Source organism: Podarcis filfolensis, assembly GCF_964270895.1.
Source record: "Podarcis filfolensis genome assembly, chromosome: 5".
Lineage (NCBI taxonomy): Eukaryota > Metazoa > Chordata > Lepidosauria > Squamata > Lacertidae > Podarcis > Podarcis filfolensis.
In genome coordinates this window covers 4,791,091-4,818,327 of record NC_139608.1, presented here as the reverse complement: position 1 = coordinate 4,818,327, position 27,237 = coordinate 4,791,091, and the positions used below count along the sequence as shown (strand labels likewise).

The 27,237-nt window shown below is 47.4% G+C and overlaps 1 protein-coding gene across 1 annotated transcript; it reads left to right on the top strand.

Moving 5' to 3' along the window:
* The first annotated feature begins 239 nt into the window (after window positions 1-239).
* PDE6D (phosphodiesterase 6D) lies at window positions 240-26,495 on the top strand. Its single transcript, XM_083613006.1, has 5 exons — window positions 240-467; window positions 20,151-20,239; window positions 23,342-23,467; window positions 23,703-23,808; window positions 25,740-26,495. Exons 1-5 carry the CDS (start codon window positions 415-417, stop codon window positions 25,819-25,821), a joined length of 456 nt encoding a protein of 151 aa, XP_083469132.1. The 5' UTR covers window positions 240-414; the 3' UTR covers window positions 25,822-26,495.
* Window positions 26,496-27,237: the final 742 nt, after the last annotated feature.

Here is a 27,237-nt window from a genome sequence, read left to right as displayed (position 1 = left end):
CTTTCCCCGCGGGAGGGACGGCGCGCCCGCCTTCCGACTAAGATTGTCCTGTGGCGACACCCGTCCTCCCCCGCCGCCAGGGGGGCAGTCAGTCAGTCAGGCGTCCCTGCCTTAGCGACCAGCGGCGAGGGAGGCGGGGCCACCACCGCCGCTAAACCCGCGCGGATTGGTCGCCGGCGTTGCCAGTCGCGCGTGCGGGGGGGCGGGCGATTGGCTGGCTGGGCGGGGCCAGCCGGGACCAAAGCGGGTTGGTTGGTTGGTGGGTCTGTCTGGGCTCAGCGGCGGGCGCAGCGGGGTCCGGGCCGGCGCGCTCTCGCCTCCTTCCGACGCCCCCGCCCAGGTCCGTGAGGGAGCGAGAGCGGGAGCTCAAGGCCGGGCCGGGGGGCGCCCAGCCCAGCCGCGAGGAGCGGGACCATGTCGGGCCAGGAGGAGGAGCGCGCCAAGGAAATCCTGAGGGGGTTCAAGCTGTATCCGGCCTGGCTTGGCGGGGGGGGGGGGAGGGGGGTAATTACGGTAGAGAGATTGCGGGGGGCGCGCCAGACGGGGAAATACGGTAATGGCTAAATATTATTATAGGCGGTTTTAGCGCGAGGAGAGGGGGAAGCAATGCATGCATGGGGGCGTGATATTCGGAGGGAGCGTCAAGAGTTGTAACTACGGGGTGTGCAGATTCCTGCATTGGAGGGGGTTGGACTAGATGACCGCCGGGGTCCCAGCCAATTCTGCAGCCCTGTGTCTGGTACGCCTAACTGGTGTAGATGGGGTGGTGTGCTTGCAGGGATATGCCCTTGCAGGACTTAATTGGCCGGGGCGTGGGGAGCTGGGTGTGTAAATGTTCCCTTGTAGGTGCGTGCAAGTATTGGGATGAATGGGGCATGCGTTTTGGGGGTGTTCAGCGAGTCAGTGGAATATACTTGGGTGTGATTTACGGTGTTCCTGGCATGGGGAGAGCGCAAATAGCCGGTTTTGTGTCTTCGGGGGTGTTTGGGAATGGTCTTATGTCTGCAGCAAGCCTTCCTCCTTATGCACTCTCCATGGGCAATGTGAGATGGGGACTTTCCCTCTGTTACAGATGCTCCTCAGTTTTAGTCTGCTGGAAAGGGGTCTGCGGTAAGCTTCAGAAGCACATTGACGTGCCTGTTTGTGGCTTGGTGCCAGCGGGCCCTGGAGCTTGGCAAGTTTGCAAGCCTTCCATACTGTATAGGAGAAAAACTGGAGAGCTGGAAAGAGCCAGAAGCTGCGGCTCTGGCCCTATCCCCCTCCATTGCAAGATTCTATAGATGGGAGCCTCTGCGGGATTAACCCACATAATCCAGATCATAGTGTGCCAAGAGCAGGAATGGGTGCATTGCAGGAAAGGGCTTTCAGAGCAAATGGGCCCAACTCGGCCTGATCTGAGAGGTGGTAATTCGTTTACCCAGCAATTTGTACTTTCAAATGACAGCTGTCTTGGGCTGCGGTTCTAGGTATGATTACTTAGGAGTAAGCCCCATCAAACCTACAGGAATAGACTTCTGAGTAAGTGTGCCTAGGCGTGACCTATTAGTAGCTATGGCCACTTCTCTCTCTGCCCCCTGTTTCTTTACCATCATATACCTAGGAGAGAGAGAAATGCAGAACATGCCTACAACATCCTGCACGACAGTCAGCTGACTGCCATTGTTTGCAAAGTGCTATGCACTTTGTCGCAGGCACACCTTTATCTGCCTTCCACCTAGCACCATATATATGTATATATAATATGTTTTTATTAAAAGATTTTTCTTGGGCAACAATAGACCACGCACAGTCTCTCTTTTCAAGTCATAGAATCATTCAAGCAGATCAGTCATTTTCAGAGTGAAATTCTAATGCTACAGGCAGCACGGGTCTGAGGGGAAGAAAGAGGGGAAATACATTCTTTTACATGGTATATGAACAAAGCTTTCGTGTCAGCGTCATGTAAACAGGTACTTTATTTTTGCTGGCGATGCGAAAATCCAGAGGACCCAGGAGGTTACACCCAGTCCTTTTTTGCTGGCAGCACTCAAGGGAATGCAGTACCAGCACCTTTCCCCCCAAATGTTAAAAGTGTGGCACTTACTGTAACAACTTCATGATAAGAGCCAGCACCTTTTTTCCTGAAAAACAGGAGCACTGGTTACACCTAGCGCCAAGTGTGAAATTAGGTATCAAGTAGGTGGGTGCAGCCAAAAGGAGAACTGGTGGGCCTGGTTAGGCCTGCAGGCAAAAGCTTCTCCCTCCCTGCTGTCTTTGGTGCCACTTGTTTTGAATGGTGGTGGTATAAAGCAGGCTCTCTCAACCTCAGCCCTCTAGCTGTTTTTGGCCTACAACTCCCATGATCCCTAGCTAGCAGGACCAGTGGTCAGGGATGATGGGAATTGTAGTCTCAAAACAGCCGGAGGGCCGAGGTTGAGGAAGCCTGGTATAAAGCAATCAAACTTCCAGCCATTCAGTACAACTGAGTGTAGTTTGTAGAAGGAGGCATTTGTGGGGATCAGTACTTTGTCTCCAATGGGAACTCTGGCTAGTATGGTTTGTGTTGCCAATAATGCAGGAGGTAGACGGCATGCCTCTCTGGTTTGCTTTTGAGTATGAACACAGCACATTTGGGCAGCCTGGGGACTGTTATCACACGCAAAGTGGGCTCAAATGAGCTTACTAAACTGCGGGAAGTTTCAAACACAGGCTTCCTGGCTGAAGCAGAGCCTCATCTGAGGACCCCTGTACTTGATTGGTATGCTTTGCACAACCTGTGTTCTACCCCAATTGTGTTTGTGGCGGTCTGTTTTTGTTTGGTGCTCACAATTGGAAAAAGGACAGTTGGAGGAGTGGAATGGTTCTTCTCTAGGGCAGAGGTCAGTATCCATAGGGAGTGGCTCAGTAACGCTGGGTAAATAACTTTCCTGAGAAACTCTTGCAGCCTTTCTCTAATGTCTCTAAGAGTTTTTACGCACTCTCCGCTGGCAGAGGCACATTTCATTGCAACTGCTCTTGAAATTACCCTGACTTTTCAATAGCTATTTCACTTTGCAGTATATATGGGGTTATTAGTTTTTTCTTTTTTAGGAACTTGGTTGGATGCATGGTCAGCTAGGCTTCTAAATAGCCACCTGGTCACCTATGATGAGTTAGAATTTCTTCCAGGTGACCAAGAGGTAAAACTTTGCAAAAGATCTTCAGCTGATGGACCAGTATACTGGTCAGTTGGTGGACTAGTATAATGTTAGGGCAATCTAGTAACTGTGAAATTCACCTGCAAGGCCAGACCCTCAGTTTTTAGCAGAAGTGGCTCATTATTTTTCTTCTGGTTATGAGAACTAAGAACTAGCTTGTAGAGGAAAAAGCTGTAACTTGCCATGTAGGCCCCAGGATACTACATGAGACTCTGCATCATGGTTACCAATTTATTGAGCCCTTGTTTATGAGCCCTGGTTTCCTGATGTTTTTCAGAGCTAGGGAGGTGTGGACAAGATAGATTGAGAAGATTCATAGTCAGCAAGAACTGAAGGCTTGATGAAGGTTTAAAGACCACATTTTGAGTTCCTTGCCAGCAAGGTGTCCTTCGAAAATAGTGCCAGGGAACCTTCTTTATCTGGGGACTGAGAGAAGTTTCTCACATCCATCACACCCCCCCTCCTAACAGTGAGAGCTTGCTAACATCAAAGCCTTACTTTGTAAGTTTCCCGATGTGATTCCTCCTCTGTGATTTTTGTATTTGTGCTGTGGCTTTTCCATGTCAGGATTGGTGTCCTTGCAGTGTGCCCACCTTGGTCCTTTTGGCTTCGGTGGAGCTGTCCAACAAAGCTGTTTCTGATAGGAAGCCTCTTGAGTCTGACGCTGTACTCCTGGAAAGCAAGCCATGCCCTGAGAGAAGAGATAAAGCCACCAGTATATTCTCTGCAGTTCAGCTGTGCTGAAGCATGGCCTGTTCACTGAGCTTTCACATTCTCCCTTGCCTTAGATCAGGGGTGGGCACTTGTGTCCTCGCTGCAGTTGCTGGACATCAACTCCCATTCTCCCCCACCCTTGGCCATGCTAGCTGCGGCAGGAGTTGGTGCCCTGCAACTTTTGGAAGGCCACAGGTTGCTCACTTCTACCTTAAATCTTTGTGCTTGTCCATCCGTCCTTTTCCATCCTTTCCCCTTTTTGGTGCCAGAGCTCGTTGCTCTGAAATGTGAAATTGCAAGCAGGCAGAGTACCACTAAACAGCAGCACACCACACATCTGACATAAGAGCTTTCAGGTCACATGAGGCAAGTTCCAAGCAGTTATGAGCCTTGACAGTTCCCTCTCCCTCTAGAAATTAAGTGGTGTCAGCCACCCTTGGTTTTTTTCCTCTCTCACCCAATTTCTTTGGAAGCAAGTGACATTAGCGAGGATTGGATAAGCTTGATTCTTCTCTTTTCCCTCTGCCCCCAGTGGAGGCTTTTTCAAAGCAGGAGGTTTCGGGAATGTTGGGTGGGAGACTCCAGAGAGAGCCTATTATTGTACTACCCTCCCAGCTCTAGGATTTCCAGAACTCTTCTTTGTGTAGTTGATGCCACAGTCCTCTAAACTTTCTCGCAGTTGCTTCTATTTACTTCTGCGTCGCTCAGGAAGTTTTCTTTCAAGACATGATGAATATAGACATAGCTGAGGGAATCCACCCTCTGACTCAGTCATGTTGGACAGTGATTTCCTTCCTGTAACAGTAGTAATGCAGGGATGTTCTGTGGGAATAAACCTTGGGACTGAATAGTTTGGCCCAGACTCCATGGATTTAAATATTCACTTAATGGGATTTGTGTATGTGGTGTTTTTGGGTCTGCTTAGTTGGGCTTTGCTCTAAGAGAGAAGATGTGAATTCAGAAGAGTTGAGGACAATTTGGTCGTGTGCTTTTGTTCAGTATTCTGAGCCTGAGTATGAGAGCCTTTCAGTGGGGTAGGAGATGGGGGCTAAAGGGTGGAGATAAAAATTATGTAAAATAATATAGTCGTGTGGTCATTTGCTTGTTCACCAGCCTGTGGGAAACCACTCATGTTGTCCCACTGCCACATGCACAATTTAACCTACAAAAGTGTGCCTCCTGAGAGCAGATCCGTGCATGGGATGATGCCCTGGTGTGTGTTAGGTCTGAATAAACAGCTGTGTGTGAATCAGAATTTGCTCCTTTTTATAAGGAAGCAAAGAACTTGCCAATAGGTCAGATTGTGGGTTGGTAGCTGTTGAAGTGAGGGTTCCTACAGCCAGCTCATACTCGATTGCTATCTTACTTAGGGTTGCCATATTTCAAAAAGTGAAAAGAACCTTAAAAAAAGAAAGAAAGAAAGAAAGAAAAGCAAAGAAAAATAAAATGTAGACTTCCAACATGGTTTGCCATACGTCTGGATTTTCCCAGACATTTCAGTGATTTCAGCCTGGACATTGCTTCCGACTGCTGTATTCCGGCTATGTCTGTGCAAGCTAGGTGAGCAAGCTGCCCTGGTCGAGTTCTCTCACCTTGTGGAAACTCAATTCTCTGTATGGTCCTGCCAAGTGACCTGAAGAATCTGATTGTGCACCTGGTTGAGATTTCTGGTAAAATGACTCTGTAGCCATCTTAAATTTCTTCCTGCTGACTAATCTTCCCTCCAAAATGTGGGTCAAGTTATCACTCCTACATACAGCTGGTGTTTTGTGGATGGTGGTCCTTGGGATGTCCTCTGTAAGATACATAGGTTGCACCTGTAGCCATCTGGCCAATGCATGATCCCCATACTTCTGTGTGTAAATCCTGAATTATTTTTTGAAGTATAGCCGTGAGCTCTGCGTGCTACAGATGTTAAACAAGACTGACAACTGAATCGGTTCCTAAAAATGAAATTCCTTAGCCAACAGCCTCAGGCAGGCAACCACTTACACATGTGTTTATCTGTCTGTGTAACTGTGTGTTTAGCTTCTGACTTGCATGGGGAAATGGTTGAGCATCCTCCAATATCAATACGTGTACTACTACTACGTATTAATATTTAGCTTTAATATAGTGCTTTTGAGTGTTTCAAGTTCAGACTATATTATGGTGAGCTTTACAACAGACCAATAAGGTAGGCTGATATTATTCCCATATTGCAATTAGATGGTGAGCCTGACCAAATGTGACTTGCTGATTTGTTCATGGTGTAGTCAAGATTCAAAGTACAGTTTCTGGATCCACAGGTCAGTCTCTTAAGGCCAAAATGGGAAGTGTTGGCAACAAACTCATATAGCAGAATTTGGTTGCTGCTGAGAATCCCTACAAAGGTGGGTTTGAAAATACAGTGTGAGAAGCTGGGAAGAGGAGTTCTGTGCCTTCCCCGGAAACTGCCTCTCCCCAGCCTCTTTCTCCCAACACTGGAAGTAGCCCCCGCTGGAAGAAAACCAAAGTGGAAGAAGTCGTGCTGGGAGGGAAATAGTATGATTGTGTTTTTAAGTTCCTCAAACACAGTAGAAGGGAGACGGAGGCACCAGTGGGTATGATCCCAATGCTGTCTGGGTGTGAGGGCAAGGGAGAGACATTTATCAAAGGACTGATGCATGTGCTTCTTAGACTGCCGATGAGCTGCAAGAAAAGGCGCCTCAATCCAAGCAGTCTTCCAAGGATTCCTCGATGAAGAGACTGAGATTCTCAGAATGCATTTGGGAACATTACCACTCGTACAGCTGTAATCTTTTTAAACATTTGGCTCTTTTCCACAGCTGTTTTTGATCCGCTTTTATCTCCTGTAACTCCCCCACCACCACCATGGATGTTTGTGCACGCACACCTGGAATTTTGGCACAATCTAATTTGGATCATATGCTCACCAGCTCACATTGAATTCTGTGATAACCCAAAAATAGATATATATTTCAGGCACGTGTTAGTGAGTGCTGATTTTCATGTTTAGCTTGTCTGTCAACTTTCAGCAGTCTGGGTCTTGAATTTTCAGACACAAAATTTGGGATTCAGGATTCACCAAGACTATAACACCCTTATGGATGTAAGGAGCTGCCTGATATGATTCTTGGTCTGGTTCTGGATCCAAGGTTCTGGGCAGAGGTCTTTCAGACTAGTACTGAGACCGGGGGATTGAACCTTGAATCATCTGCCTTTGAAGCATGTGCACCCTTTACTGAGCTATGGTGCTTCCTTGTTTCATCTTCTGTGTCTACACTGAACAAAAAGCTTCAGTCTTATACAGTCATACCTTGGTTCTCAAATTTAATCTGTTCCGGGAGTCTGTTTGACTCCTGAAACCGTTCACAAACCAAGGCGCGGCTTCAGATTGGCTGCTGGAGCTTCCATTCAGCTCATGCCATTTGAGCTGTTTCTGAATATATGGGTTGTGTGGTAAGTGACTGTTTGTTTGAATAGGGCGCTCTGGCTTGTGACTGCTGTATGCAACATGCCTGTGAGACGGCAAAAACTATTTGAAATTTTGGGAAGCTTTTAGGTAGAGCAGGCAGAACCTTGGCACGTCCATCTGGGGAGTGCAGTGGAAAAGAATGGGAGTTGCATGGTTCACCACCACCACCCTGGTAGGGGGGTGGTGGGGGTTGAATCTGTGCAGGATTGGACTTTTTAAGTGAAGAATGCCCCCTCCTTTGAAAAGCAGAGGATTCGGCTATGGTTGAATTTCAAGGCAAGCCCCTGCCAAAGAGCAGCTCATAGGAAAGCTGAGCTTTTAATCTGACATAAGTCTTCCACTAAAGTGCCCGACGGAAATGCTTCTGATGATTGCTATGAGCATACGCCTGGTAAATAAAGCAGATAATGCTGTTTCCCAAAATATTAGCAAAAACTGGATTAAGCAGATTCTGCCGACTCCTCGCTCCCAAGGACACAGAGTTGCTCACTTGAGTTGCCTGAGGAGGTTTAAGGCCATGCAGGGAGTGCCGAAGGCAGGCAAAGAAATGGCTGGATGACCAGGAGTTGCCAGCTTGGACCAGGGAGCTTTGAACTTCGTACTTCGGCAGCTAGGGTTGGATATTTGAATGGCATTCCATTTCTACATGTGGCCCATGCAGTGTGGTTCTGTGGCCACTGAGACAGGTCCCCACTTTGTGTCTCTTAGCCCTTTCATGCTTCTCACCTGGTCACAGGAGAAATCCCCTTCCTAATGTTTCCAGGATCTTCTGCCCTGCCTCTTCTTACTGGGTGCGGGAGAGACATATGCAGGCTAATAGCTTCAAGGTGCTGCAAACTGCTTCAGACATGTGCACCATAATGTGTTGATATTGATCGCAGTTATACTAGAAGGTGTAAATAATATTTTCCAAAGTGCACTTCAAAATGAGCATGTTTGCTGTTTGAATGACTACTAAATAGAATCTGTGTTGTGAGGGAAAAGGGGACATGAATAACTCCAAAGGTAAAGCTGAATAGCATTTGCTCGGTTGGAGTACTTTGCAATTCTCTGTGGAATGAAGGTGGACAGATGGCTTGTGTGAGAAGCATAAGTGAGCTCTCCAATTACTCCCACCTGCAATTTTCAAGCTCTTTAAATTGATCTTCCGGGGGTGGGTGAGGGTAGAGTGACAGAGCACTCGGGTGGGGAGCTAGAATGTAATACAGGGACAGAGCACCTGTGGTCCAGCAACATCTACCCAACCTGACCATTCACCATGCTGGCTGGGGCTTATGCGAGTTGTAATCCAACAATATCTGGAGGGCCACAGGGCCCCCACCCTCATATTCCCATTTGCGGCTAGCATTTGCACACGGCAAGCCTTTTCCCTCTGTGGATGAGACTTGGAGCGAGCCAGCCAGAGCTGGGGCGTGAGATCCTGCCAGCGTCTTAGTCACTCCCCTCTGTGCTCCTCTTCCTGCAGAATGAGGCTTTTCTTTCTCTAGCTCCTGGCTTCTCAAGGGGGCTGTTGGCAGAGGGGGACTCTCCGCGCTCTTGTTTCCTTCACAACTCTCAGTCTGTAGTATGTGGAACAAACGGCCACGCTGTTCAGGAATGTGTAAGGCAGCAGGGTTGGCATGGCACCAGAAACGTCTGATATGGGCTGGTTCATAAATAAGTACTACAGTGCGCAGTCGCTTTCTTGGGAGCAGTCTCGCTCTTGACGTATTGTTTTGCCTCTCGCAGAAATGCTTAACACCTGCAGCATTAACCTTGCAAGGACTAAATGTCTCTGTGTGTGTCGTTCGTTCTAAGGACAGGATGAGCCTGCCTTGATTGTGAATGGCTTACTACAGCAATGCCTGGGAGATGCCCCATTCCCCCTGGACGTTGTAGAAACAGTGTGAGCTTAGCTAAGGCTGACTGCAGCGCAAGTGCCGTGTGCCGTTTTGAAGGCAGAGCGGAGAAGTGTTAGTTCAAACTTCTGAATGGCTTGTTCCACAAACAAAGGTTGGAGGAACGCACCTTGCTTTTGAGCCTTTGGTGACCAACAGCATTCTGGCACCGGTTAGTTCCCAGCACATCTTTCTTCCATTTGCTCTGTGCCTACTCTGCTCAGGGACCATTCTCTCAGTCTCTGACTTCCTCTCTCTTCCTCGCTTGCAGATGGCTGTTATCGCTCTGTGAGTAGGGCAGCAGCAGAAACGATCAGCTTGTTAACTTTCAGAAGCCCCTTTCCAGTGCGTTGCCTATGGCTTAGACCTCAAGCTGTCATTCCAATCCATGGAATTTATTATTCCATCTAACAGAATATTGACACCTGAGTATCCAAGGGCTGCTGCTTTGGCCAATAACAAGGTGCAGCGTTAAAGAAAAAGGAAGTCCGCTTAAATGTTTCACTAGAGCACAGCTGCTAACAGCCGAGGAAAGGATTGGTTAGGCCTTGCTTAACAAAGACTGAGGTGGCTGTGTTGATGAAAAGTCTTTAAGTTTTCAGGTGGAAATGAAGCACATAGATTCAGCTCCTCCTCCATATGCATACCTCCAGTAGCTGCAAGCAAGACTCTAGTCCAGTGCCGAAGTGGTTGTTTTGGTGGGAGAGAAGGTGCCATATGGTGATGTCTGGCAGTGGAAGTTTAAACTGGGGGCGAAACACTGTCAAGGCTTCAGAAAATGAGCTTCAGGTTAGCTGGATATGAGGACTGCTGCGGGGCATGTGCAGACAGCTGTTTAGTGTGAGCATAAGGTTCAGTGTCTTTGGCACCCACAGGCCAGCTAGTCAGTTCTGGGTTTCTTCTGCCCACTCGAGCAGGGCAGCTTGTGCAGATCTCTTCTGGGCAAAGGTACTTTCCTCTCCCTGGACTGCTGCTTATGATTCCCTGTTTCTGAAGTTTGATTCACATACTGCTGTGCTGGGCGTTGTGCTGGACACCATTTGGACTTCCTGTTTGCCAGCAGTGTACTTTAGCATGAACAAATCTGGACTCCTAATCACTCCTAACTCATACCTAGGTATCTATAAACACAGAGTATTGATGAGTTAAACCGAAATAGCCTAGGTAAATGAGGCCTGAGACAGGGAAGGGGTTTTTTTGGTGCAGTTCTGGGGGGTTATGCAGGTTTCCTTTAGTGCCACAAGTATGCTTTTGAAGTTGTATGTAAAATTAAGAGTACTATGCCCTAAGACAAGCACAGAGCAGCCCTAATAGTGTGCCTTCATCCACCAAATATCCTGCCTTGCAGGAAGAGTTTTCTGTTCCTTTCTCACAAAAGACTCAGATACCACTCAGATGATCTGTGCTTACAAAGACCAGGAGTTTCAGCCTAGGGAGTGAGGGGTTAAATTTCACATAGAATTCACTTTCTAGTCCCCCCCCCCCCAAAATCCTCAGGACAGACTAGACCAGGGGTAGGAAACCTAAGCCCTGGGGGCCGGATGCAGCCCAATCACCTTCTCAATCCGGCCCGCAGACGGTCCAGGAATCAGCATGTTTTTACATGAGTAGAATGTGTGCTTTTATTTAAAATGCATCTCTGGGGTATTTGTGGGGCATAGGAATTCATTTTTGTCCCCCCCCCCAAAATATAGTCCTGCCCACCACATGGTCTGAGGGATGGTGGACTGGCCCCCGGCTGAAAAAGGTTGCTGACCCCTGGACTAGACCCTCTGACACCAGAGCAGTTGAGTCAGTGGCAGCAGGTGGGCCTGCAAAATCAGATGCAGAGCCCAGGAGTTGATGCCCTTGCAAGAACTCATGCTCACTGTAACACCACAACAGATCAGGTATTGGGGCTTACAGAATGCATCTGCCACTGAACTACAGCCCATAAAAATAAAGAAAGTAACTTGGTTACTTTCCCATAGTATTTTAATACTTTTAAGTGCAAAGCACGCACAGCCGTGCTGTACGGTCCAGGTTGATATTCTTCCTTGGGAATGTTGGGCCGGCAGCTTGTCGTGCCTTGGTGCTTCGTCAGCAAATAGAAGCCCGTTGCAGCATTGACATAGGTTTCCCAGGGAGTGCTTGCCTCAGTCCTGGTCAGAATTTTTATTTTGCTCATTAGATGCTGCAGCAGCCCAGGGCTCAGTGTGAGTCCGCTGTGAAATTTCAGTAAGTTTAAATCTGTAAGGACAGGAGGCCCATCTGCATTCTCTGGGCTTGCCTGGAATCCAGATTTATGGTGGGTAATTGATCGAAGGTGCGTGTTAAGTGTGCGTACATTTCACCCTCTTGGAACTATCCTTTTAAGACACGGCTTTAGCAGGATAAAGTGTCGAACTTCAACCACTCTGCATTGCTAAATGTGTTCATGTAAATGGCTAGTCTGCTTCTGGGAATGGGGTGGGTGTGAGGGGGGAGAGAGAAAAAGAGGAAACATCAAAGCTGGGCGAAGGAAGTGTGCAACAGTTTGGATTCTGCTCAGTGTGCAAATGCCGACCCTCACAGGCTTATTAGCATCCCTGCCGCAGTATCACCACTCCTTTTGACATGTTCCCGGAAGGGTATCCCTGCTTTTGTGGAGGGGAAAAGCAATTCCAGCTGCCAGGAGCTCACATTTGAAACTGCTTGCTTCAGCATCTGGCTGTGTAAGATAACGCCCATTTCTGCCTGGTGATGCGGTGGCTCTCTAGCTCATGTTTACACATACTGTTTTTTATGATGCAGATCCTCCCTCCTCTGGCACCTATCGCCATGGCAGCAGCGTGCCACTTGGCAAGTGACACAAGCAGCTCTCCCTGGTGAGACTGGCGTTCTGCCATCCTTTCTCTCCCAGGTGCGCTGAGGATACCTGGCAGGGAGGGTGCCAGTATCCTTGCTTTGCTGTTCAGGAACAGGGGAGTCGCTGCTTCTGGAGATGAAGATCCTGCTGAGTGTTTGGCAGCAGATCCAAAGTTGTTCATGTGTGCCGTGCGATAAGAACAAAAGGATGAGGAATGGCACGACATGGTCTGCCTCTTCTGGGGAAGATTGTCTTTTTTTATAAAAAAATATATAGTTTTTTAGCATATCATTTTCAACAATTATTAAACATACTTTTATATCATATACAATTTTTTTGACTTCCATCAATCACATTTTCCCAATCTTTTTTCTTTAATTTACATTTCTAACTTTCACTGTTACATTTAAATATCATAACTAATATCTCTCTTCTTTGTAATATTTCATATATTCCTCCTTACAAAACTTCTACTAGCGTAATTTGTTGATTACAGTTGCTCTTCAAATAGTTCGTACATTTCTTCCAATCTTCTGTGAATCTCTGGTCCTGCAGATTTCGAATCCTTCCTGTCATTTTATCCAATTATGCGTAGTCCATTAATTTTGTCTGCCATTCTTCTTTCGTCGGGATTTCTTCTTGCTTCCATTTCTGGGCCAACAATACTCTTGCGGGGAGGATTGTCTTTTGATCCTGGATGTGGAACCTAAGAAGCTTCCTTGGGTTGAGTCAGACCATTGGCCCATACTGCTCTGTTCTGTCCACACTGACTGGCAGCAGCTCTTCTGGGCTTTGGGCAGGATGTCTCCCAGCTCTTCCTGCAGATGCCGGGGATTGAACTGCGATCCTTTTGCATCCAAAGCACGGGCTGCACTATTGAGCCACAACACCTTCCTCAAAGGGCCCAGAACCAGCTTGTACTTTCCCTGAGTTGACATAGGGCCCTGTCCAGATATGCGCTGCTACCAAATGGAAATCTCTTGGTGTTTTCTAAAAACAGCAAAGGGTCTTGTGGCGCTTCATGGACTGACAGGTTTATTGTGGACTGGAGTCCGCTTCATCAGGTGCATGAAGCATTCTCTGCAGTTGGCTGGCTAATATATCACAAACGTGTAGAAAGAGAAAGGAACCGGCAGCACTGGCCTCCCTTTCGATGGCCTTTCCGGGAAAGATCGGAAGCTGCAGTCGCAGAGGGAACAAGATCAGAATACTGACCTCTTCACAACAGCAGTAATTGGTGATAATGCTATCTTTCTAGTCATGCTTTTGATCATTTAAAAGCTGCAACGTGAAGGAAATGCCTCCTTCAATAAAGCCTGAACTGAGTAAATCTGATTTGCCGATAATCATTAGCGCGGAGTAATAGGAAAGAGAATATTATTGTCAATTGCTGCTGTTGTGAAAGAGTCACTCTCTTCTTATCTTGCATACATTTGGGTTTTGCATAGACCTACAGCAGCTATTAATATGCCATGGCCTTTGGCCTCTCAGCTTGTCACACACACACTTTTAAGCACGCACCAGCTGAGGACACCGTTTGATGCATCTGGTGAAGTTTCTAGCCCACAGAAGCTTATGTGACACCAAATCTGTTAATATTGAAAAGTGCCACAACTCTGTTGCAGCAAGATCAACACAGAGTGCTGCACAGTTGTCTTTCTGGAATCGGCGTCATGTTTTCTAGCATCTTCTGGGCTAGGATCAGCCACAACCTGGCAGGTCATATAAGCTTCATTTACCTTTAATAATGATGCTAATTTTATTATTTATACCCTGCCCATCTGGCTGGGTTTCCCCAACCACTCTGGGAGGCTTTGTGGTAAAGAAAGACTTTGTCCACAAATCCCCTTGCTAGGAAAGGAAGGGGAATGCTCTTGAATGGGAAGCAATAAAAGATTTCCTCATTTGAAATTGTTCCTTCCCGTCCCCCATGGATTTGATATACCTCGGTTTAAGAACAGTGCTGTTTACGAATGATTAGGTTTACAAACTCTGCAAAACCGGAAGTAGTGTCCTGGTTTGCGAACTTTACCTCGGTCTAAGAACAGAATCTGAACGGTGGAAGGGCACGGGAGGCTGGAGGCCTCAATAGGGAAAGCAAGCCTCGGTTTAAGAATGCGCTTCCGGAACGGATTAAGTTCGTAAACCGAGGTACCACTGTATAACCATACCCAAGAACACATGTACCTTGAGGCTAGAAGGTGCCAGCTTCACTATACAGTCTGCTATCTGCAAAGTGGTTGTATTGAGTGGGAAAATCTATGCTACACCTGACTGGAGAATAGAGTGTTGAGGTTGCCTATCCTTCTTCAAAGTTTAGCTAGATACTTGCTGTTCTGGTACAGTATTTCTGTCTGCGTCAAACTGCACAACACCATGTGTTTGATTGCATTATAAAATGTTCCTGCATGTACACATACATATCACTGCTATCACTTTCTAGTAGTTCTGTTGGAGCATAATGTCTAAACACCCCACCCCTCTTTCTGGTCAGGCTGTAGCCTTTGAACCCCTCTGGAGGGAAGCGGGCAAATGAGCCAGCTAGGATAGCTGCAACTTTCTGGAGTAGCTTTCTTGTCTTCAGCTGGCTTCCTGGAGAAACTCCTCAGTGTCCTTGTTCTGCCAGAGTCTCTGATATTGTTCTCCGGTGCCAGGAATGTCGAAGTTTTGAAACGGATTGGAAGCAGCCTTGGAAAATCTCTGTGGCAATGCAGGGAGGAAACGCTGAGAAGCCCAAGCAGCTCAGGGTTGGGCTGCCTGCCTGCCTTTGCCTTAAGAAGAGGACCAGGGTGAGGGTACAAAGCTGGGCATGCTGTTGAGTGCATGATGCAAGAAATGAGCAGGGGGTGTTCCTGGAAACTGCAAGGAAGAGAGCAATGGTGAATTGAATGCATAGCTGAGGTTGGAAACCAGGCTCCTTGACCCTGGAGACTGCCACTGAGGAAATGGACTATATTACGCTCAAAATTCTGAGGCTGGTGTCTTAAGGCTTTGAAACAACTTTTTCCTACTCCTCTTACGTCATCTTTCCACTTCACATATGCAAGGCTGGAAAAATCCCAGTCATCTAGGCTTCTTGCAAACGTTTTTCATTCTCTCCCTCCCTCCCAGCTCTGCTACTTTGCATGTTGTGTTTTCCCAATATTCATCTGAGATGGGTTGTGCCAGGATTAACAGGGGCTGGCTGGGAAACTGGCTTCTATTTTGGCTGAGCATTAAGGGTATGCAGCTTGACTCTGGCCAGGACACAGAGAACTGTGAATCTCCTTCTCTGAACCCTTTGAGGGGGTTTTAAGATGCCTTCCTTTCTGACATGGAAGTCCTTTCAACGTGGGACTTGGACCCCAGAGGGCATGAAATTTGGCCAGTGGCTTTGGACCAGTCACTGAGCGTGGAGCGCTCTCTTGAGCTCCTAGGAAGGAGGGCAGGTGTTGGTGAAGAAGTGCAATGGGGAATTGCTTTAAAAGACGGGCGATGGTGAATCTAAAATCCCTTGACTCAATTGGCTGCACATTGCTTGTGTTGTGAGTTCTCTGCTGAAATGAAATCATGGCGTTCAGTAAAGAGCATGATCACCAACAGTTATTTTGTGCTTAGCATCCCTTTCCTCCCCCAATCATGATCATGACCAAGTCCAAAGAGCAGCATTGAGAGAGTGCTTTATGTCTCCCTGTTTGTTATGCTGTGGGGTCCTACAAGAAACTGCTCTGTCCACAATGCTATTTAATATCGACAGGAAGCTGCTGGGAGTGGTCATTAGGAATTTTGGGACATGGTGCCATCAGTTTGCTGATGACACAACAGCTCTGCTTCTCCATAACATCTGCATCAGGAGATGCCTTGCCATGCAGGATGAGGGAAAGTAAACTGAGCTTGAATCCTGGCAAGACGGAGGCCCTGTGTGTGAGTTATTACCAGATCTGAGAAATCGGGTCAGTTATCTGCCGTGGACAGGGTTGCACTATCCCTGAAGGAGCAGGAATACAGTTGGGGGGGGGGCAATTCTGGATCCATTCTGCAGCTCCTTCCCTTTAAATGAGCTTCAGCAACAGCACCTTGATGGAACCTTTTTGGGACTCTTGGGCTTCCATAGACTCTGGAGACATCCTGAGTGCTGAGGTCTCATTCTGTCCGGGCATGTTTCCCCTTTGTGAGAACCATTCCGTCAATAATACTTTCCTTTTCTTGGGTTTATCACTCAAGCTCTAGGGGTGTCTTTATGCAGAATTGGTGATGGGCAGGTATCTCAGGCTGAAGTGTCTGATGGGAGCTGCACTCTTAGCTGAGCCCTCATTTCGCCCTGGAGTGGGAAATGGAAGAAAATAAGCAATTAAAGGACAATGGATGCATCTGGAGCAGTTCCAATTCCCTCCTGAAATCCATCTGTTGCAGCATTCGCTCTTGCTCTCTGCTTGGCCTCCCGTTACAGTCTAATAATGTTAGTGGTTTAATAGTGATGGCTGCAAAAATTGCTGTGCAGGGTAGGGGACTTGGTACAAATGCATTGCAGGCTGGAAGCCCATATTTTTCCTCCTCTCCCATCCAACTCCCTGGGCTGTCTGGGGGGAAAATATGTGGCACTTCAGACTTAAATGCAAAAAGGGAGTGGCTGTTAATCTTTTCAGGACTCATGTGATCTCTGCTTTTTCCAGCTAGTCTGTTCATCTGCCAGCACATTGGAGATGCAGTTGTGCTCTTTAGAGCCTGAGTAGACCAGTGTTTCCCAAACTTGGGACTCCAGCTGTTTTCGAACTACAGTTCCCAACGTCCCTAGCTGGCAGAACCAGTGGTCAGGGATGATGGGAATTGTAGTCTGAAAACAGCTGAAGCCCCAAGTTTGGTAAACACTGAAGTAGACACATGGATGATCCCATTGTTAAATGTTTGGGGGCCATGCTTCCTGAAATCTTGATCTTAAATTAACAGATTATGTAGGATTCTGCAATTCTCTCCTGTGCATTTTTTATACCCAAAGCATCCTAAGTAAGCTGTGTCCAAATAGCAGACTGCTGAGTGAAGGGAGACTACTTAACCCCTCCTTCACTTGGTTTTCCATCTCAATGCCTCCTCCCTGACCTGTGTTTTTACTTCCCAGGCAGGGAGGAGAGATGGAGGGCCCTGGATCTGAAAAAAGCACCTTGGGGAGGACAGTTTGGAGCTGGGAAAGAGTTAAGCAGTCTATCCCCACTTTCCATACTTGTGGTCAGACAAGGCCTGTCCATGCTGCTTCCAGGCTTAAATTAACACAGTGGAAAGAATTGCAGAGTGCTGCAGAATGTGAGTTTGAGTCTTAGAAGAGCAGGAAAAGTTTCAAGTTGTTGGGGATGGGCTTTGAGTGATTGGCTTAGCTCCTTGTTCCTAACCATTGGGGGGGGGGGAGTCAGAATACGTTATGCAAAGCAGTGCCCAATTGCAGTAAATAAATAAGCAAACCTCCTCAGTTTGGTTTGCAGAATTAAGCCCTTCTTACCCCAGAATTTGGCCTGTCTGGATGCAGAGCTGAATGTGGGTTGCAACAAAACCTCAGCTGTCCTGCATTAAATGGAGACGTGGGAATGGAGTCTTCTTATCCCAGGGGAAAAAAGGTTATTTAGAGAAATGCAAACTGAGTGTGTCACAAAGCAAGAGAAAGTTTGTACTTCTGAATCAATTTACTACATGTACAGAATAAAATATCTGAACATTTGAAAGGTACCTTACCCTAGCCTCCCTGCTGCCTGCTTCTGGTTAGCAGCATCTTCCCAGCTGCTCAGGCAGGGGTGTTTCCTGCTGCTGGTTCCAGGGATCTCTAGACATGCCCGGGATCGAATGTGGGACCTCCTGCAGGGACCACGTCACATGCTGTGTCCCCCTTGGCAGTTTTCTGGTGTAGCTTCCAGATCCCCTTTGGCCAGAGAGAACATGGGCTTTGAACCCATGGCTGCAAACATCGCCAGCTGGGTAAGCCTCAACCACTTTACCACGGTTCCTTGGGCATTTTCTTTTCTTTTTGACGGTGAGGATGTTGCCAAAACGTAGGCCATCAAAGATCTTGTGTGGTGGCTGCGTTGGTGTTCTCTGCTTGCCGTTCTCTTTCATTGCATTTCACAGGCCCAGTTCTGTGTTTCAGCCGGTCAGGTCACCTATTAATACACTCTGCATCCTGGTCAGAGTTCTTCCATCTTCTCAAGCATGATGAGTATCCTCGAGGGGTGAGACTTACGTTGGTCTTGGTACCTGACCTCCCCCACGATCAGTTCACTGAGTCCCCTGCCTGATGACTTTTAGGAAACAATCAAAAAATCTGTTTATTTCTTTAGCTTTCAGTGGGAATCCAGTGCTGCCGCCGAATGGTTTTGACTGTTTTCTTTGTTTAAACTTAGCTGTGTTTCGTATTGATTTTATGCCTTTCTGCTGTTGGCTACCTTGGGAGTCCCTGTGATTGAAAGGTGGGGGGAGATTTTACAATAATAAGTGTGTGCACAAACCAAGTTAAATGTCAGCCCTGGAAGGGCACTGCAGTGAGACATGGCTGATTTGGGAGGCAGGAGAATTCCCCTGTCTTATGCTGCTCATTGCAGTCTGTTCTTGAGGAATTGGAGGTTACTTGACCTTTGTCTGTAGCCAGACACCTTTTCTGGGTTGAATATTGCATTTGCTTTGTGGTTTCTTCCTCCCCTGATGGCTCCACTTCCCAGATTTGTCTTCTTTCTCCAGTCCCGGGTGCAAATTTTCTCCTCCTCCAAACTCCTCTGACAGTCTTCTTTCAAATATCCATACTAACGTGGCCTCAGTGACTTAATGATACTTAATGCTCTCTGGATTCTGCCTACAGGTCCCGGCTGCTCTTCTTGAGATAAGAATCTATTTTTAAAGACAGCCTTTCTCTCGCTCAGGTAGAAGACTGGCTAAACCAATTAAACACATTAGGAGATAACCGTACATGTGGCTCTGGTTCAAGATGTCTGATTTCTGCACCGCAGGACATGTTTCAGTTGCCGACCTTCTTCATTGTTACTTAGGCAGCTAACTAGATCTGCTAGGCGTCACCTGCTCTGCTTGTCATTCCTCCTCACCTGCTTCTGAATTATTTCCCCCTCTGCGTATTGTTCCTGGTCAGCTGTATGTACACAAGGCCCATTTTGCTCATGCTCTTCTCGACTGCTGTTTTCTTTTCTTCCTTTTTCTAAAAAAGAATTGCAGCTACTGAAAGATGTTTCTGCTGCCAAAGAGAGAGCAGCCAGTATCACAAGCTCTGTGGTGTAAATCCTTTTCACCAAACACTGGTGCTTCCCTAAACAGCAGCTTTCTGCTGAACCTTTGGGAGTAGGATCTGGGAGGTTGCAAGGTCAGTGCTGGAGCCCGTGCCTCGTACGCGGAAGATGCCAGGTCCGCTCTCCTGACATCTCCAGCTAAAAAGATTGCAGCTTTCGGAGAGTGGCTGCAGTCAGAGTTGAATTGTATTGGTCCAGATCAGCAGTTCTCAACCTCTGGGCCCCAGATGTTGTTGGACTACAACTCCCATCATCCCTGAGCTCTGGCCTTGCTAGCTAGGCATGATGGGAGTTGTAGTCCAACAATATCTGGGGACCCACAGGTTGAGAACCGCTGGTCTAGATGAACTTAGTTGAACTTAATATAAGGTGGCTTCATAGAAATACTTTAAAAAATAATTCAAAAAGCAGCTTGCAATTGGAGCAACAGGAATGTTGCTCAGCTTCCCTCAGCTGCTGTGGGAGAGCACTCTCCAAAAGTCAAAGCACCCATGATTTCTTGTGTGGAGAAGGACTGTTCTCAGAGTTAGAGCACATGGTTTGCATGCAGAAGGTCCCATGTTCACTTCTGGCATCCCCAGTTTGAAAATAAGGACCAGGCAGCCAGTGTGGGGCCGTTTTCTTCCCTGAACCCCATGCCAAAAAAGAAAATACTGGATTAGATGGATACGGGAGCCTGACATAAGGAAGTTTCCTTTGTTCATGGGAGCTGAATGTTGCTGTTCATTTTCAGTTTTGGTCCATTTGATTCTTGGTGCCACAGGAGGCCTTTGTCCCTAGAATAAGGCCGTGCTCAGTATCGTTCCACAATGCTGCTGCTTTTTTCCTTAATTACCTTCCAAACAGAAATTGGATGAATCTCCGTGATGCAGAAACAGGGAAAATTCTCTGGCAAGGAACAGAAGACCTCTCCGTCCCTGGAGTAGAGCACGAAGGTACTGTTGAGCCTTGGTGTGTGACTGGACTTCTGGGTGGTTTGTGCGTGAAGGATCCTGAAATACTGAGCGGGTTCAGCACTGTTTGATGGGGTGCTGTCTTGTGCTGAGCGATATCTGGTTTTCAATATAACGATATATCACCAGCTAAATATCACAATATCTCAATATATCATGATATATATATGCGGCGGAGGGCCTTAAAATGTAAGGAAGTAGTAGATGTAATAAAAATATTAAATAAACTTCCATATATCATACTTCTTTGTGTATAAGGCTAGGGTTTTTTATTAAAAAATTATGTTCAAAATTGTGGGTCGTCTTATACATGCATACAATTTAGATTGGCTTGCCACCTAAATTTTTGACTCCCAAAAAGTGAGGTACGCTGTCATTCAGTAAGATATTTCCAGGATGATGCAGTTCTTGAGCAAGGGTGTATATCCAGGAACACACACCAACCTTGGCTTTAAGTGAGAAGCAATCCTAAGTGTTCACTCCTGCTTTGTGAGCTTTGCCAATGTTGGCGGACTCAGGAAATTCTAGCCGGTTATAAAAAGGGAGGAAAAGGGTAGACCCTCCACTGCTTGAGAAAGCCCACCACTGCCACTACTTCGAAAGGGGGAAAATTTGGCTTCTTCTGTTCTCCGGGGCCTTTTTGTCCCTTCCTAGCATTTTGTGCTTTGCTAAGGATATTTGTGGACATGTCTAGAAATGTGAGGCCAGATGGGGGCTAGTGCACTGGCAAGCCATTAATCTGGCTTTTTGCTCCCCCCCCCCCAAGATCCACTTTAGCAGATCCCTTGGCCTTTTTATGCAGTGCTTTTTGCGGGAAATCACTGTTCCTAACCTTAATAACTTAAAAGCGGATCTGATACCTCCTGAATCATGCCTCAGTTGAAAGGCTAAAAGAAGTCATTAACGACTCCCCGACTTCCCCCCCCCCCCCCGCCCCAGGGAATGGATTCGGCCACAAAGATAACTCAGTAATACCTTTTTCCCATGCTGGCTTCTTGTCTTTGGAATCAGGGGACTGCTCTCCCTTTTGGAACTTGGTAGTCACATTCCTCTCCCTCTTTACATTGTCAAAATCCCAGTTTATGCAGCGCTTATCAAGAACACATCATTGAAACCCTCCTGACCTTCAATGGCCTGAGTCTGATTGGTGGCGTCTCAGGGATCTCTGAGTCACGAAGCTTTAAGCACTTTGTGTGCTGGTTCGCAAGGCTTGGGCTTGTTCTTTCAGCATGTGCTGAGTATGGAAAGCCTGGTTTGGGGGCCCAGATCCCTGTACCCTGAAAAAGATGCAGGTTCAGTGGTTAGACACAGAGACCTATAAGCAGCTTACTTCATGGAAGCGCTTTTTGTGGAGGGAAGCCCTCGTGCCCTGAAGTGACCTTTGGAACAGTGGTTCCAACCATCTCTGTCCTCAGGGAACGCCTTCTGCATCCATTTCTCTGATATGATGCTGCCGCCTTTGCAGAACATTCGCAGGAGGGGTCTAGAGAGTGGGCAGTTTCCAGAGGGTCACTGAGCTGACCTTTGCGGGCTCCTGTTTCCCCACATGAACCAGGAAAGGGCCCCTGGAACAGGCATGAGCAGCCTTCAGGCTTGCAGGGTCCAATTTGGGTTTTGCTAGACATGGGTGGTGCTGTGGGTTAAACCACAGAGCCTAGGGCGAAGGTCGGTGGTTCAAATCCCCGCGATGGGGTGAGCTCCTGTTGCTCTGACCCTGCTCCTGCCAACCAAGCTGTTCGAAAGCACATCAAAGTGCAAGTAGATAAATAGGTACTGCTCCGGCGGGAAGGTAAATGGCGTTTCCGTGCGCTGCTCTGGTTCGCCAGAAGCGGCTTAGTCATGCTGGCCACATGACCCAGAAGCTGTACGCTGGCTCCCTCGGCCTATAGAGCGAGATGAGCTCCGCAACCCCAGAGTCGGCCTTTACCCTTTAGACCCCTGAAGTCCACTGACTGGAGTCCATGCGCAAATCAGCCGTGGAGAAAGGAAAAGGACCAGACGGAGACAAGACTGGAACTATGGTACCCCTTAAGCGACTAGAAGTCAGAAATGAACAGCACCTATTTCAGAAGTCCGATTTGCCTCCTGCCCTCTCCCTTTCCTGGAACATGATCAGTATCTCCCCTGTGGTCGCATGCTTCGGGAGAGCCATGACTGGTCTGCTGCCGGTCAGGGAAGTCTGTCAACAGTGGCTGATCTCAATCATAAGTTTCCAAGGGGCCTTGAGGTTGCTGCAAACACCCTTTTAAAACCATGATCTTAGGAGGAAATTATGTGATGCAGCCGGGCCAAAAAATGTCTAGTAGCGCCTGCCCTGTTTAGAGCTGGGCTATATGTTGGTAAATTGTCTGAAACCAGTATATGGCGTTCAGATCGCAATACCAGTATCAGACATTTTGAGCTGGCAAGGGAGCTTCCTGCCCCCCCCCAGCTGAGCAGTTTTAAGGAAGCCTCGTGAAGGCCGGAGAGGTATTGGGGCTTGCTCAGTAGGGCTGGGGGATGTATCTTGGCTGCTTCTTCCTCCTCTAAGCAGCCAAGGTACATTCCGGACATTGTAACGTATCAGCATATTGTGGTATTTAGCTGCTGATATATCACAATTTTGAAAACCAGATAACCCCCACCCCTAGTCCTGATTGTCTTGTGTGTGTAGTGTAAGCCCAGCCTGCTTGACCAACATACTTCATTTAGTCATTTATAACATGTCAGTCATTTGTGGCATTTAGTCATTTATGGTTCCTTTCTTGGTCACTTTCCTGATGCAGGAGATCAAATGAGTGGTCTGTCTGAAAGTGCTTAAGGTTACAGCTGGGGTGGGTAGGTGCAAAAGAGGCCCAGGGCTCCTGTACCTTTAATTGCTTAAAAATATAAAAAAACCTCCTTGCCTACACAACTATTAAAGGTGTAAGAGCCCAGGCCTTTTTTGCATCAGACTGCCCTAGTTACAACCTGTTGCACGTGTTTGCTTCACAAAAGTCGGACGTGTATTTTTCTCCTCTTTTTGGACCTCAGTGCCTTTGGCAACAGCAGTGTTTGTCCTACTACTCGGAATGATAATCTAATTTCCCCCTTTCTCTCTGCTAGCTCGAGTTCCTAAGAAAATTCTGAAATGCAAGGCTGTATCTCGGGAGCTAAACTTTTCCTCGACTGAGCAGATGGAGAAATTCCGACTGGAACAGAAAGTGTATTTCAAAGGACAGTGTCTAGAAGGTAATGTTCTGTTCTGTGAGTAGCTGTAGGTGATGTCTAACAATATGGAAGGAAAAGCAGATGTTAGATTGGGTGAAATGGTTCTCTGCAACAGATAAAGCTTATGACCTGTAGGGTAGAAGTCCAGATTTGCTTCCCAGTCTGTTGCTTAGGTGGGTGATATCGGGGGTGAGGGGAGAGAGAGAGAGATGGAATTAGAGCATTTGCAATAACTGTCCCCTTCTTCCCTTTACAGAATGGTTCTTTGAGTTTGGCTTTGTGATTCCCAACTCAACAAACACTTGGCAGTCCTTGATAGAGGCCGCTCCTGAGTCACAGATGATGACCGCTAATGTTCTAACGTGAGTTGTCACATACATCTAGTGCCACTTTTCTTGAAAAAGAACTCACCGTGAACACCTCCCTCCCTCCCTGTCTTAGAATGGCAGTAGCGTTCACCTGAGAGGTGCTGACTTGAGTTCCGGTGAGTTCTGGCTGGAAAAAAGCCTTGCATATAAAAACACACTGCAGAAAGAGAGATCCAAGGGCTGCCTGGAGTGTGGAGCGGGCTGGACTGATAAAGCATGTCAAATTCAGTAGTGTAAAGCTATTCTGCGGCCGAAGGGGTCAGAATTAGGCTCCAGACCATTGAGCTCAGTGCCCTGTGCAGCAGACAAATTGGCTTCTGTAGAGCCTAGGGAGGGATCTGTGCACCCTGAACCACCCACTAGAAATTTAAATTGAATTGAAATACTTTATTGTCCCTTGTACAACTTGTGTACAGTGAGATTACACGAGCACCTGCCACTCAGCTCTCTTAGTCTTAATTCCCCTCGTTTACTGACGCACACCCACCAAACCCGAAAGTCAGTTGCCCTGTTGTTATCTTTTCATTCAGCAGCCTAACAGCCCACGGAGAGAAGCTGTTCTTTACCCTGTTGGTGCAACTAATCCTGCTTCTATATCTTCTGCCCGAGGGCAAGAGATAAGAAAGTGCCGGCCAGGGTGTGAACCATCCCTGAGAATTTTCCTCACTCTCCTGAGGCAACGTTCTTCTGCTATTTCATCCAGCGGATTCACGAGACAGCCCATAATATCTTGTGCTGTATGCACCACCCTCTGTAGGCATTTCCTATCAGATGATGTCAAACCAGCGTACCACACATAGAAATCTCGCTCACGCGGCGTCTGAGAGTTCAGGCGTTGCTCTCGCACTTCCAATCATAGAGTTTCCCCCAGCCTTGAGGCCTGCAAACCTGCTTCTTATTCAGAGAGCCTGGTCTGGTCTAAGATGTCTTTGACACTTCCTGTGTTCTGCAGTGGGATGTGTGCACCTGCTTTAGAAGGCCTCCAGAAGGCGTCCACCTACCCCAGTTAGCTCTCCTGGGAGCTCCCTCGCCTGGAGGCCCCTCAGAAGCAGGTGTTGCTTAGCCCCGGTGCATCTCTGCCTTCCATCATGTAGGTTTCTTTTACACCAAGTCTCCAAAAATATTTCAAAGCATTTATCATCACGTACCATTTTTTCTTTTCAACATACAAAATCTCTTCTTGACTTCCCACCCCTCCTTTCCTGATGTTTATTTTCTGCTCCTAGCTGTTTTATAGCGCATAGATGGGATGCGGGTGGCGCTGTGGTCTAAGCCACTGAGCCTCTTGGGCTTGCCGATCAGAAGGTCGGTGGTTCGAATCCCCGCAATGGGGTGAGCTCCTGTGGCTCTGGCCCAGCTTCTGCCAACCTAGCAGTTTGAAAGCACGCCAGTGCAAGTAGATAAATAGGTACCACTGCGATGGGAAGCTAAACGCTGTTTCTGTGCACTCTGGCTTCCATCACAGTGTCAGAAGCGGTTTAGTCCTGCTGGCCACATGACCCGGAAAGCTGTCTGTGAAAAAACGCCGTCTCCCTCAGCTGGAAAAGTGAGATGAGCGTCGCAACCCATAGTCGCCTTTGACTGGACTTAACCGTCCAGGGGTCCTTTACCTTTACCTATAGCATGTATATTTTTATTGTCTAAACCCCGCCACTGTTAGATCTTTCAATAATCCACTGCTTGTATTTCAAATCCTGCCCGCGACTTCATATAGGGGTGACAATTTGATAGATAATCCATCAGTGGTCTCCATTCTTCCTTAAACACTTCGTCCTTATGTCCTCTTAATTTGCCAGTTCATTTCACCATTTCAGCATAGTCCATCAGTTTCATAAGCCATTCCTCTAGCTTGCAGTTTTAAGAGCAGCCCTTTGATTCTCCGCATCTTGTTCTCCCCTGATCCCCCCCCCCTTCTCTCTCTGCAGTGGGAACGTTATCATAGAAACCAAGTTTTACGACGATGACCTCCTCGTCAGCACGTCAAGAGTAAGACTGTTCTACGTTTGAAAGAAGGCCCCGGCAGGGCGGGGCACGGGCCTGGTTTAGTTCTCCCCCCTCTCACCTGGTTCCTGGTGCCGAATCCCCAGCCCACATCCAAAAAAGTGTCCCGTGGAAGAATCTCTCTCTCTCTGTCTCTCTCTTCCCGTAGGCGCTGAGCCCGGGGACCAGCTCAGCGCGAGTTGCAGCCTTGGCCCATTCTCTCTGCTCTTCTGGCTGGATGAGGCCGAGCCGCAACACGGCGTGTCACCATCTGCTCAGAATGGGGTGGGGGGTAGAAGAGGGATGGAGGACTCTGTTTTATTAGAGACCCAAATGGGCATGAAGGATCAAGACTGTAAATTATGTTTAGGTTTTTTAAAAATCCTTTGTACGTCTCTGTATCTTAGTATCCCAGCTTCCCCTCCTTGGCAGGCTGGAAAAATGCTTCAGTTCTCCATTGTTCTGTTTGTCAGTTCGGTTTTAAGTTAACTCTCTCGCTCCTTCTCCCTTCCTATCTCTCTGTCTCTGTCTTTTTCTCTCTCTCAATTCATTCCATCTCTTTATTTCTACATAGGGGGCCCAAACATCATCACGTCCCTCCCGCACCCCTTCGCTCCTTAAACTTGTAAAATAGACTGATATTATTACATAATGTAATTAAAATAAAACATTTCTGAATTAAAAAGCAAACATTCCTACCACTCGGAGGTCCAGGCGAGATTTTAATCCTCATCCCCTCCTTGACCAGCTGAGTCCAAACACAAGGACATAAAAAACTATTTGCAGGCCGGAGACTGGCATGTGCAGGGTGTGAATGGAGGGAGGGTTTTCTCTGCTTAGACGAGCGGGGAGGCTTGCGAAGGAAGGATAACTGCTCCTTCATATACCAGAGAGGTTGAAGATGGGTGGCAGAACCTTGCATCTAGAAGCCCCCAGATTCAGTCCTTGGCTGTGTCTCCAAGTAAGGATGGGAAAAGACTCCCTGGGTTGCTGTTCCTAGTCAGTGCAGAGGATATAGAACTAGTACGATACGATAATCTTTATTATCATTGTCCCATACAGAACAACGAAATTGAAAAAATCTACATCAGACATTCAAACACCAACAAGCCTGCTATCCCAGCCTGGTTAGCCTAAAAACTCTGATACCCCATAATTAAATACAATATACTCCCACAGAGACTTCCTTACGCTGCGTTTAAAACCAAAATCGCATTTGAATAGAAACTGTTTCTTAGGCGGCTAGTCCTAGTCTTAATAACCCTGTACCTTCTTCCAGAAGGCAGAAGCTGAAAGAGATCATTTCCGGGGTGCGCACTATCCTGCGCTATCACTGCAGCTTTCTTATGGCACCTGGAAGCATAGATTTGATCCAAGGTGGGAAGAGTGCACCCAATTATTCTCTCCGCAGTCTTTACAACCCTGGATGGCATTGTTTTTTCC

Bases quoted from the DNA above. Each gene is read 5' to 3' on its own strand.
- PDE6D (XM_083613006.1), top strand. From the start codon at position 415: ATGTCGGGCCAGGAGGAGGAGCGCGCCAAGGAAATCCTGAGGGGGTTC. The intron at 468-20,150 runs GTATCCGGCCTG...CCTTCCAAACAG, and splicing joins ATCCTGAGGGGGTTCAAGCT to AAATTGGATGAATCTCCGTG. The intron at 23,468-23,702 runs GTAATGTTCTGT...TTCCCTTTACAG, and splicing joins CAAAGGACAGTGTCTAGAAG to AATGGTTCTTTGAGTTTGGC.